General features: G+C 40.6%; 1 protein-coding gene across 1 annotated transcript; it reads right to left on the reverse strand.

Moving 5' to 3' along the window:
• Positions 1–5,808: 5,808 nt before the first annotated feature.
• syt4 (synaptotagmin IV) lies at positions 5,809–12,993 on the reverse strand. Its single transcript, XM_053343447.1, has 5 exons — positions 12,960–12,993; positions 10,096–10,715; positions 9,683–10,006; positions 6,641–6,761; positions 5,809–6,128 (listed from the first exon to the last, which is right to left on the reverse strand). Exons 1-5 carry the CDS (start codon positions 12,991–12,993, stop codon positions 5,809–5,811), a joined length of 1,419 nt encoding a protein of 472 aa, XP_053199422.1.
• Positions 12,994–13,016: the final 23 nt, after the last annotated feature.

Below are 13,016 nucleotides of genomic sequence, written 5' to 3' on the forward strand. Positions count from 1 at the left end.
GATTTTTATTCAGTTTTAAGTCACATTTATACAATAAACTTTTAAGACTTTGTTCGTTGCTAAGCATATAATTTCACCAGATAATGGATTTTAGTCATTTAACATCTGGATCTTAAGTAATCAGAGAAACAAGCTGAACAAATATTAGCCCCTCCTGGATGCCTTGTGTCTGCCGAACAGTCTCAGAGAAACACTGATATTTAATATGAAACTGCTTTATTCAATGTTTTTATGAGTCTTAATCCCTGCGTGCATTTGTTTTGGAGGGGAGGAGACCCCTGTGTATAATTTGGGCTCTTGTAAAAAACTTATGACGTGACCAAAATCACTGAAGAAATCTTAATTTGCAGAAGTTGACTGACAATGATGATTGAGAGGCCCCTAGCAGCATAACATTAACATTACTGAATCAGAATCTGCAGCAAACACTTTGCAACATGGATCATTATGTAAGAATGTTGTCCCCATTATTAATTCATTCTCTCCTTTGAAGTTTTGTCACCACGCATCTGCTCTCTCTCCCCTTCCCCTGATTTCTTTCTCTCACTCTCACTCTCTCCCACTCGTTCTCTGTTGTTTGTCCTCTCTGCCTCTCTGCACACTGGCACAGTTTGCCTCAGGTAAAGATACTACACGGATAACAGGTTATATAAATATGACCCTTTTCTCCTCTGCTGGCATCACAACAGAGCAAATTTAAAGTGAAGCATTACTTCACTTACAAATACTGTATATGCATAACTATGATGCTTGGTTGACAAAGAAATATCACTTTACAAAATACCACTTGACATGAAGAATTTATAATGCAGTGTACAGCCAGTGACAAATTATCAATATATAATAAAAGTATGATATGATGAATACAATGTCTTAATCATAGAGGATTGATTACTTTCCAGTGCAGCTAAAGACATGCTAATTATGGGGAACTAATATTCTAATTAATCTGATTGTTAATGCTCATGTTGAAGTTAATGTTTAATCTTCGCAGACAGCTCTAATGTGTTGGAGTCGAATTTAATGTTTTGGTGAGTGTTAGACTTTTAAAACCATGCATACACTAGCAAACATGTTGGAAAATGTAGTCAAAAGTGTAATTTATAGGAACTAAAGAAGGGATTACTTGCTTAATATGGTGTACTGTTGTAGTTGTCAATTATGTTAGATTCATCTTTCATCAGCTGGTCAAAAGAGGATGTTGGGCTTAATAACACTCTATCTGTGCTTCACCTTTAAGCAACCTCTCACAAGTCTTTGAATAGTCCTCCTGTGTATTCTGCTGAAGTCATCGGGTTCACTCGTCTTTACAGGCTTTTGTTGTCTTTTCATTAGCCGCAAACGACCCTCAGATATCCACCTATATGGCTGTCTGCAAACCCACGCATACACACACACACATCAGCTATTCACAGACTCATTTCACCGGTGTCCTCAACTAACTTTTACCATGCTCATCAATTTCTTTTCAATCCCCTCGCCTTCCTCGCTCGCCTCTCCTTCATATCTGACCAAGGCGCTGTGTCATCCCTCTCCACACCTCCCTCCATCCCTGTCAGGCTGTCTGACTCTTGTCTCACCTCCTCCTCCTCCTCCCTTCCAACCATCTATCTACTTCCTCCTCCACTCTTGCAGTATCACTGTCTTTGCATACTCCGATTCACCAGAAATCTAGGCTTATGCAGCTTTTTTGTTGTTGTTGTTGTTGTTGTGGTAATTAATTAATGATGGCGGCTGTTTCTCTTTTCATCAGTAGTCTGTTGTTGCAGAGTAAAAAGGGAAAGATGATGTTGAATGAAAGGAATGCTGCTCAACCATGGTGATGAAACGCATTAATAAGAGCCGATTTCTAATTTGGTTTTTGCACTCTCTCAGAAGTCTTCTAATTAGGACAAATCTCCTTCTTGTACACAATCATATGCACAAACACAAACACACTCACTGCCTTCTCTGTACACTAGACAGATGACACACACTCATGCTCATAGAGATTGGCTCTCTGTACCTCCTGTGAGACACAAACTGACTTGACCTCACTGGGACAGATGTTAGGATGAAGACAGACTACATGTTGATGTACATGAGGTGCACGTGGGAGGACCACAACTGGAGAGCAAGGGGTCTGGTTCTGCATCACAGAAGGAGCTTCTTTGATGAGATCCTGCGGGACTAACTGCTATCTGCTCTACTGGGCTGACTGTCAATACACCTAAGCACACACACACACACACACACACACACACACACACACACACACACACACACACACACACACACACACACACACACACACAAAGACAAAGCATGTTAACATATATGGTTTATCTTCATAGGGAGGTATAATATTTATGAACTATGAAATGGCTTTTAAATTAATGTGATATGAAAAGTTCAAAATAAATCAAAATATGCTTCCCCGAATACTCAAAAAGCTTGTATGAGCATAATGAAACTACATTTGCTGTCAAAACAAAACCATCTTTATAAAAATGTCTCTGCCTCGCTTTTATTATTCTTCCTTTTTTCTTTTTTTTCTTTTTATAATTATTGATTCAGACATTTTTGTCTTCTTTTCATAACAACATTTTATCTTTTATTGTATTCTGTTGCTCGGTATTCTCATCAAAAAAGGGCACACACCAATAATTATAGGCATAGTAAAAAGGGAGACAGAAAGGCATAAAAGTAGAATTAGTGGGCTGTTTGGGGGAATGGTGGGGAGGACTTGTTGACAAGATAGTGAAGTCAATCAATATGCCTGCACAAGAGAGAGGGGGGATTTGATGATGGGGTGTGGGAGGCTTTCATTAGAGAAATCATTCAGCCTGGTTTTAACTCTACAAAAATGTCACCAAAAATTGATTCTGGGGTGCAAATTAGAGTGGGGAAGAAAGTAGACCTGCATTCAATTATTTTTTGCCCACTTAGAAGTAGTGCAATAAGTGGTAAATACAAATCTGACATGTTATTAAGATATAAAGTTGATGTAGCAAATACGCCAGCAAAGAGTTTCTTATTTAAACTTAATGGTCCAGGGGACATAGAACAACATTAGCATTCAGTATGAGATATTTGTGTCCATAAAGCTTTTGGTCTCCTCCACTAACTCCTGAGGGAAATATCTGGGTCTTTAGCAGCCAAATGCTCGACAATGTTCATAGCTAACTACATTTTTCTGCTGTTTGTACAGGATGGATAGTTAACACTGGACATAGCCTAACCCTTTATTTTTTTGTGTGTGCCAAAAACAGCTGCCTGCTGCTGCTCCTGGAGACAACATTAATGAGATCTGTAAGACTGAATGAAAACCAGGTGGTTGCAAACTGTGATGATAATAAGATGAAAGATGCTAGAAAACTCTGAAGAACTGAGTGTGGTTTCAGTTCTCTATGGGTTCATCAGCATGAGTGATACTGTTCACATTACACGGTTATTACCAAAAAAAGAAGATTAGTGAAGTTTTAACACCATTTAATGCTGTTATCACTTAATTGTAACAGTAGTTATTTATTCTACTCATGTTTTAATCCAGCCAGATTGTATCTTCTTCCAGGGATGAGAAATGTTTCAGTACCTTTCCAGTCTGTTAATTATAAAGCCTTGCAATCATTGCCACAATTACCAAAATGTCCTTTTAGAGGACACTGACCTTGTTCAGGACAATGAGTCGTAACATAAGAGCATCAGCGAAATGGCTTGACTGTAATTGGTTAGGCAGAGGAGGCGAGGAGTATGGGATGGAAGGGATGCTGCACGTTGCACAGGTCTATTTTATTGCTTCGAAGAATGACAGCCAAACTTTAAATAGACGCTAGACTCAGAACGACCTCACAGGTCAGATCCACTAAGAAACAACAGAGTGACAGAACATCCTGCTTTCCCGGAGGCTCAATGTCCAAAACACATGATGTAACTCAGTGTAAGACTAGACACTGGAATAGGGAGGAGACAAGGGAGGATACAGAGAGAGAGGTTATAAAGTTATATATTTTTCAGTTTAATCTGTGTTTTTATGAAATAAAAGAAGAAAGAAAGAAGTAAAGGAGTGAGGTAAGCGTGCTGAGCCAGCTTCCTTCCCTCACCAAACCACTTAGCTGATATTAAATTCAGACATGATGACTTCATCCTAGAGCACTTAACTACTCAGCAGTTATTACATCATCAGCCTTGGAAAGGGACACAATGATGTCATCCCTTGGGTGCTGGAGATGAAGATGCACGCAGACATTGTTCAAATAAAACAGTGACTGTGTGATAGGTATTGTATAGATACTGTATCAGAGCAGTTTGTGAAGCTGTGTAGTACACACATCATTTGTAAACAGTATTGTGTGTACTGTATATTTGCCCCCATTGATTAAATGTCACACTTGGAACTGGAACTGATTTCAATATCAGTGTCATATTATTTATTTTTATATTCTCCCGCTTGTGTTTTACTTGTCCCTAATTTGGTATACTGTCATATTCTTTCTTCATTATAGGGCTGGGTATCATTTGATTTTGTTTTTAATATTAGTGTCAATATGATATGTGAGTTTCTGTCTTGATTCTAAAAAGTTTTGAAACATTACTTACTTATGTTTTTATGCAAAAAAAACAACATATTCATACTGCACTATGCATGCACTCTACATCCTAGACTATGTATTGTAGTATTATTAGGATTTTAAAAGGGGCTCTTACCTGGAATACAACGATCCACTGAGTGTTTTTTTTTTTATGGGAAACCACCAAAACCTCAACTTATTCCATTTACATGCACACATGCACATGCACTTTACAGATACTTGTGAAATAAAGACTACAAAGTCACTTTTTTTTTTCCTCAGAACTTGCCATATTTTATAGTAAGGTACATACATTTACATTTCAGCTGTCTTTGTGCTCACAGTAAGGGGGACAAAACACCTACAGTAAACAATATAACACACATGCACTCAGAGACACACTTGCACAGGCGCATCAGCACAAGCACTCTCATATTGAAACCCACACACACGCACACACACACACACACACATGCACACTCAGACGCATACACAAATTCATCCACAGCTACTGTCCCCAGTGCACTCCGTCTGTTCCAGTCTTTTCTCAAACCACCTAATTTAGGCTTTCTTGTACTTAAGTAATGATATATGAAATACCACTTATACTTACAAAACATGTTCAACAAATCAACCAGAAGAGTACAAAACAAAAACATAAATAAAAACAATCTACATTTTTATGAATAAAACATTGTTGTTATAAAATAAACTTTAATAATCCACATTTTTTACAGCATTGTCAGATGTGGTTGTTTCTGGTTTTTGTACGATGGACTAGGTTACTATTTATAGGAGGAAGAGCTGAAGAAAGAGAAGAAGAAGAAGAAGAAGAAGAAGAGAAAGAAGAAAAGAAGAGTAATAGCGACATTAAAGACATTCTGCACTGCACACGGTTACCGTGACAATCGGTTGTTGCCATGTAGATGATGATGCATGTTACCTAGTGATTTTCAGTGACAGTCTTTGGGATCGTGTAAAGCTATGGGGTTTCCTTTTTCATGCCCCGCCCTCCCCCAGCTGAACCCCAATAACTTCAAAGATAAGTGATTGAATGATTGATTGAATGATGACATCACTTCAAATGACCCTCCCCACAACATCAAAGTCCCCTCCCCCTTATTTCCCGCCCGCCCTTACTGAAAGTCCAATGGGTACTGGCTAGTAGGACGTTAAATCCTGCCAATCTTCATTCCATCCCTCTTGCGGTTAGACCAGATTGGATAGGGATGACAGAATCCAGCAACACCCCAGCGTTTTAATCCTCAGACATGGCGTGCCACTTGGCGATCTGGCGACGCGGGTGGTCACAGATCTCTCGCCAGTGCTCGCCAGGGGTGCCCACCACTGATGTGCCCATTACCAGGCGGCCGAGGACGGTGTTCGGGCAGCGTGAGTTGCCTGTGTCTGAGTCCATCAGCAGCAGCTCCACGCTGGTGTCCCTCAGGCCCTCATCAGAGGGCAGATCAAAGACAAAGAGCTCGTTGAAGACCGGGTTGGGGGAGCATTTCTTCACGTGGGTCTTCTTCTTGCAGACACGCTTCTTTCCATGATATAGGTTCACCTTGACGTATGGATCTAGAGGAGAAGGATGACAAGAGTGGATGAAGAAAGTAAGGAAGGAAGCAAGAAAAAGCATGGTAACTATCCATCCCTGCTGCGGTTGCAGAGTGGCATATTATTCCTAAGCCAGATCAATACGACAATCGATAGAGCGGAAATGATGGATGTTAGTGATGAGGACAAAAGAGGCTGGCTGTGTAAACACTTGGTGTGTGTGTGTGTGTGTGTGTGTGTGTGTGTGTGTGTGTGTGTGTGTGTGTGTGTGTGTGTGTGTGTGTGTGTGTGTGTGTGTGTGTGTGTGTGGATGGGTGTGTATGCTTGTCACTAAAGTGCTCTCTATCACATCCTGATCAGATTACTTCGGTGCGGTGGCGGTGTCATTATGGCAACTATCACAGCATCCAAAGTACTCTAGGCTGCTTGGCAGGAAGAGCAACATGACTTTGGTCCTATCTGTTTATTGTTATGTGAAGTCAGATGGTGCACACAAGCACCACATAGCGATCCAGTAGATTGAAGTTATCTACCTGTGGGTCCGTTGTTTTCAATCTTGGGCAGGTGGCGAGCCTTGAGAACGACCACAGTCAGAGTGTTGGTGGTGGACTGGTAACACAGGGAGAGCAATAACTCGCCTCGCCCGGAGGACTTCTGTGGAGAGACAGGGGAGGGGTAAATGTGTGAGAGGTGGGAGACAGAATGGGTGTGAAATAGATAAAGCAAAATAGGTGAAGCAAAAAGATGGCAGGTGTGAAATGGCAGAGAGGAAGAGACACTAAGATATATAGCAGACAAAACCTGCCAAAAGGTGTTTTTCACTTTTAAACCTGCCTTTTGTCTGAACCCTGCTTATTTACCACAGATGCTGCATTCAAAAAATGTTTTTGGTAATATATTGTTAAGTAAGAATTAATTTTTAGAAGATCAAATACATAAAATATTGTATATATTCAGTAACTTGGAAAATGTATTTAATAAGGTACTATCCACAATGTTGTAGTGAAAACCGCAGCTATTTGTACTGTAAATAGTATCAGTGCTGATGATTACATTGCTGTCAAACAGATAATCATCACCTGCTTACAGGGTGTGTTCTCACAGCATAAATAGCACCAGTGTGTCACTGAAAAGTGCCTTAATCTGCTCCGCATTCGTGCTTCCACTGTGTTACCGTTCCACAAACACATCCACGTCTGTGTCTACACCCAAGAGGGTCGATGCCTGGGATGCTGTGATCACGCCTAACAGGATCTTACGCCTCTGCTCATAGTTGCCATGGCAATGAAAAGTGGCACACGGAGACACAAGTTCTACCCCTGACCTGATGTTCAGGTCTCTGAAAATACAGATGTGTGTGTGCTGCACACACATCTGTGTTTTTTTATATCACTCCTCAGGAGACATAGTACACAAACACTATTTCAGATGAGAAGTGACTCGACAAAAAAAAAAAAAAATCAAAAAATGAGTCTGTTCTGTTGTTGTCTTTGGGGTGGATTCAATTAGAATATAAAAAAAGTGGATGGCCCTGATGCCTGAAACATGGTCTATTGATTCCATGAACTGCTATGTGCTCACAGGCACAGGCACACACACACCAGCACTAAGCACTGAGACTAAATCTATGCCACGCAGACAAAGGGAGCCACCACCCTTTTTAGCAAGGGGCTGCATCTTATTAGAAAACACAGACTAGACATCCCATATTCAAAGAATTCAGCAAAACCTCTTCATGCATCCTAAAAAGTCAATAAAGTGTGTAAATATGATTCCTGTTACACCATCAGGACAAATTCTGTGCACTTTTATTTGCACACAAGTCTATTCCCATTTTGCTGCAGTGGAAACAGCACCAATAGTTTTTTTCTCTTTTCGCTTGCAAACATCTAATCTTACAAAAGAATCATCCAGAAATAACCCACTGCAAAGCACTATCACAGAGTCTTAAACTAATTTTCAATTGATCGCACAAAACAGGTTCAGACAGCACAACCCCTCCATGCAGCAGAGGTTTATAAGATTTGTCTCTCCTGGGACACAAATGAGAAATGGAATTGCCAGCAGAACATAGTTTAAGAAATATTATCCTCTTGATGATGAAAATAAAGGAAGAGCTCTGCTCAGAGGGAATGAACCTTTTATATTTCTCAGAATCTGGCTTGCACTTTCACAGCATTTCTCTGGAGTACTATATATGTATCAGAGATCTTTCAAGATATTACAGATAGCTCACATTTCCTCCTAGGAATGTATAAATGTGCATGAATATATCTGTTCCCATCTGGTAGGCACAGCTTCTTTCATTTTAGCAGAGTACAAGATCATCCAACGAATCTCAAATTACATCAATATCATCTCAAATTCCACCTGCAAATGTACAGCTGAACTTTCTAGTACCAATCTATACAGCACTGCTTATGCTTGACTGCATATATACACACATATAGATATACATGTGGGTATTTCCTATCAGTATCAGTACAGCAAAGATCATTCTCCAAAAGGAAAAACTGGAAATGAACTACAGTAAATTTGTGGTCCTCGCAGATGCCAGGAACAGGCAGTCTGGAGCTGAAGTCTATTGATCATCAGCCCACAGATCCATAATGGTGTTGATATCACTTCGTCTATTTAATACACCCCTGGGAATGTACATGTCCACGTGACAGCCTCACAGTGGCAGTTCCAGCATTATTGTTTAGTTTACAGATACTGCTTAAGATCTGGAATGATCTTCATTAGAAAGTTGCTATAATTCAGGCGTCCTATCTTTTCAATTACAGCTGTTTCAAAGCATTAATGAAATAAAGAACGTGGTATTTCTACTCATGCTGCAGGATTTCAGAAGAGTCAGCTTTTGAGGAATTTGGCAAAGAAGGACAATGAAATAAAAGCAAAAACTGCTGAAACGAGTAATAGAGAAAATTCACCTAACTCACAGCAATCCATTTAAGCCCAACACCACACCTCAGTATCAGCTTGCAAATCCATACTGGGGCAACAGATCCCGTCTCTTTGTCTACACAGAGCGATACACTTTCTATCTGATTTCCTCATTGACTTTGAAAGTATTTGGCATTAACACTTTGCTATCCTAAGTAGACGTAAATATATGAGGAAAGTGAATTTATGTGATGCATTTGTCAAATTAACACTTAATGAAATATTTCAGTGTGGTTTCAAGTAATACAATGTGACAAATTTGCATTTAGATGAGTTTTAGAATGCTGTATGTTTTAAACATTATGTTTTTATTAGTATATGGCTTTGAGGTTTATTAGGCACTGATTTATATTGTAATGGGAAGCTTTACATTAGTCTAAACTGTGCTGTTGCAATGCTTTTATAATGAAGGGAAATGATGAGTCATTATTGGAGCAATTTAGGAATTTCAAGTGATTTCGTGGTCAGCTTGAGTGTTACGGGAATTGTTGTTATTGCCTGTGGTGAATTCACTTTCAACTTAATGCACATATATTAAACCCAAATTATTCAACTCAAAGGAAGTCTAATAATAAAACAGCAAATATTAATTCAAAGGGGTCAAACTCGTGGATTTGTACTAATCTTACCTTGATGTTCTTCTTAATGATCTCTCGGCTCATCAGGACACGCCCTTCTGACAAGTCGATTCCGGACAAGGGGACAAGGGTCTCTCCAATGACCTCATCACGGGAGAACCTATCAAAGCTCAGCACCATGAAGTGAAGGGCCAACTCTGATACTCTGGCCAGTGGGATCCCGTAGAAGCTGAACGTCTCATCGAAGGCAGGGTCAAGAGTCTTCCTCAGGACTCTGGTCTTCACCCGGTGCTTTTTCTCTGGCAGCAGGGTCAGCTTGATGTAGGGGTCAGAGGTCAGCGACTGCTCGTCAGTTGGGGTCAGGCCATGGGCTTCCTGGAATAAAAGTGAATCAGTCAAAACTGTGTGAAATGTGTTTTTTGGACACACACACATATAAACAGCAGACCAAACACATTTAGTACCTTAATATGGACAATGAAAGCTTTCTTCTCTGGCTGGTACTCGAGGGAGAAGTGGAGGGTCCCTAGCCCGGCCTCTCTCTCATCTGCCTGGGGCTTGTCCACAGCTGGGGTGGGCGCCTGGCTGGAGAGGGTGCTGGACGGTGAAGGGAGGTCACGGCGGTCTATCACCCCAGGTTGGGTAAACCCTGCATGGGGAGAGGGCAGCTCAAGGTCCGGGGAGCTCCGCACCTTCTGGTGGTGGTGGTGAAATGGTTTGGTGGTGAAGTTGCCATTCAGATCCCGTTTCTCCAGGTCCAGATGCAGAGTCTGTCTGGAACCGTTTGGACTTGATGCCAGTTTACCTGCGCTGCTAGGACTCATTGGCGCCACAGTGTGGCAGTTACCGTTTACATCAGTTTTACTGGTGTCGGTAGTTGTTGTGGCATTAGATGCAGCAAACTTCTTCTTGCCGCTGAGGCTCTCTGGGTAGATGTCGACCCCTTTGAGCATGTGCACAAACTTGTAAGGAGGTGTTTTCTGGGATTTGGTGTCTTTACGTTGGCAACAAATCCATGCAAAGGCTGACACAGTGAAGACAAGGCCGAAGACACTCATCACAGCAACACCTGCTGGGACCGTCACTATGGAAGAGGGCAGAGAGAGAGGGAGGAAGAGGAGTAAAAATTAATTAAAAATGTCTGACTTCACACTCCAACAAATACTGTGAAACAAACAACATTGCATTTTTCAGCTTGCATAACCTCAACAGATGTAAATGTTGTAGTGAGGCAACTGAATCCATTTTGTATCTGACTGACGCAGGCTGCAGTTTTGAGTCAGAGTGAGATGAAAACAACACATTTTGATCAACCCTGATGAAGAGTCATCATTACAGTGTTCATATTCCAAACTTGGTTAAAGTATATCAACAGGAAGCAGCTGGTGTAAGGATTGAACTGTCAGTAAAACTACATAACGTCATTATTTGGCTGCTTAATTTCTTGACAGCAGGTTTATAAAAATGGCTACTCCAGTTTTTCTCTTTGACTCCGAACTACATAGGCAGGGTTGTTCGCCTCAGTATCTAATCTGCATATATTTCTTTATCGTTTATTCTAAATGACTTAATACGCTCTTTTATCACACTGAAAATGTCTCAACGGAGGGATTATAAATTGTGGCTTTAATCAGAACAAATCTAAATCTGAAATGCTTTAAGACACACAGTAATGATAATACCATAATTGACAGCAAGAAATGTGGCCCTGTTTTACAGTCACATTATTACACTCATTTATATTCCTCCTGGAGCATGGATGAAATTACTCAAGCTCAGCACAAGAAATTAACAGCGCTGTTTAAATCACATTTTCTTTTTAACAGTGGTGCTTTAAGGACCTAATTTCTTTTTGATGGTATTTTGGCGTCCTGTAGTATCACTAAAATGTTACTATAGAGACATATTTCAGCGATGTTTGTCACTAAGCGCTTCAGTTCTTTGTTTTGTGGTGTTGAACTGTGACTCAACAGCAATCATACTGCATTCTCATGCAGTCAGAGTTAATAGGTCTATACCAATGGAGGCAACACAGACCATTTCCTGCAGTTAAGAGGGCAGCCCAGTGGAAAAGCACTCAGGTTAACACCCATACAAAGACAGAGAGAGAGAGAGAGACAGAGAGAGCAAGAGAGAAGCAGGTGGGGGTGAGAGGGTCGGGGTGATCAGGCATGTATTTTGAATCTTTTCCATCAGGTCAAATCTGCTGTGGTTCACATACATTAGATCATCAGAAAATGAGCAGTGTTGCAACAACTGTTTCTCACCCCATCAATCACCCAGTCAACTGCCACGTTGACTGGGTGATTCTGATGCTGAAAGTGCCACCTTAACACAAAGCAACCCATAATTCTAATTTTCTTCATATTTTCAAAATGATGCTCTATAATTGACATTAAGGAGTTACAAAGGTGATAACAGTTTTATCTCCTGTGGAGCCGTTTCTCATCATATGTATGTTATTGCGATTTCCTACTATGTGGTATTATTCTGTTCATTTTAAGTGTATACTGTACTTTTACTGTAATAGTAGTAGGCAAAGAATCCATCTAAAATGTATTACTGATGTAGAGGAACTGCTTCTCATTCAGTCTTATCAGTGGGTGAGCAATAGAAAAGGATAGTAAACTCATTTCAAATGGAACTCGCAGCACATGTACATACTGTTTTCTCTCTTTACTTTCATCAATATTTCAGTCTATGGTCCTGAGTGGAATGGTTTTCAAGACAACAACAGAAGACAGATGGATGTGGCAATGGGTGGGCGGCGAGGGGGCTACTGAACCGCGAGGAAATAAAGAAAACAAACAGGTGCTTTCTAGGCATTACCCCTGCTGGTTGTGGTGGTAGTTTTTTATTGTTATTTATTACAAGAAAACTCTCAATATAACAAGTAGATTTTATATAAAGTATTGTAGGGGGAGGATGAGGAGGAGGAGGGAGGGGGGGTTAATTCAGCCCTATTGTATGGCTGGTTTTCTTCATCATTAGCTGTTGCCCTCAGGCTTAGCTGCAAAATGGAGGCTGGAAACACGTATATTTTCCAGTAAAACCACAGCACATTGGTCAGAGTCCTTCACTTTCACACATAAAACAGGTTTCTCTGACTTTCTTGTCCTCTCACACCATTCTAGTGGCAAAAAATTGGAGTAAATGAAAAGTAATAAATCAGCCCCTAGCCACAAATAACCCAAAGACTTCTCAAATGAGTCACATGTGATGAATTACGTGCTTTTTTTTCTTTTTTGGGGGGAAATAAATAACCCCAGGGCTACCACTACCAACACACACATTCACACCTGTTTTAAATCGACTAGTTTAGACTCACCGAGCTGAGCTCCTTCCTCCACCATTGGAGCCATGATCGCTGTCCGGGGTGCTGAAA

This window comes from Scomber japonicus, chromosome 22 (genome assembly GCF_027409825.1).
Source record: "Scomber japonicus isolate fScoJap1 chromosome 22, fScoJap1.pri, whole genome shotgun sequence".
Taxonomy (NCBI): domain Eukaryota; kingdom Metazoa; phylum Chordata; class Actinopteri; order Scombriformes; family Scombridae; genus Scomber; species Scomber japonicus.

Bases quoted from the DNA above. Each gene is read 5' to 3' on its own strand.
- syt4 (XM_053343447.1), bottom strand. From the start codon at position 12,993: ATGGCTCCAATGGTGGAGGAAGGAGCTCAGCTCG. The intron at 6,762-9,682 runs GTAAGATTAGTA...GTCTCTCCACAG, and splicing joins TCATTAAGAAGAACATCAAG to AAGTCCTCCGGGCGAGGCGA. The intron at 6,129-6,640 runs GTAGATAACTTC...CTTCTCCTCTAG, and splicing joins TGAAAACAACGGACCCACAG to ATCCATACGTCAAGGTGAAC.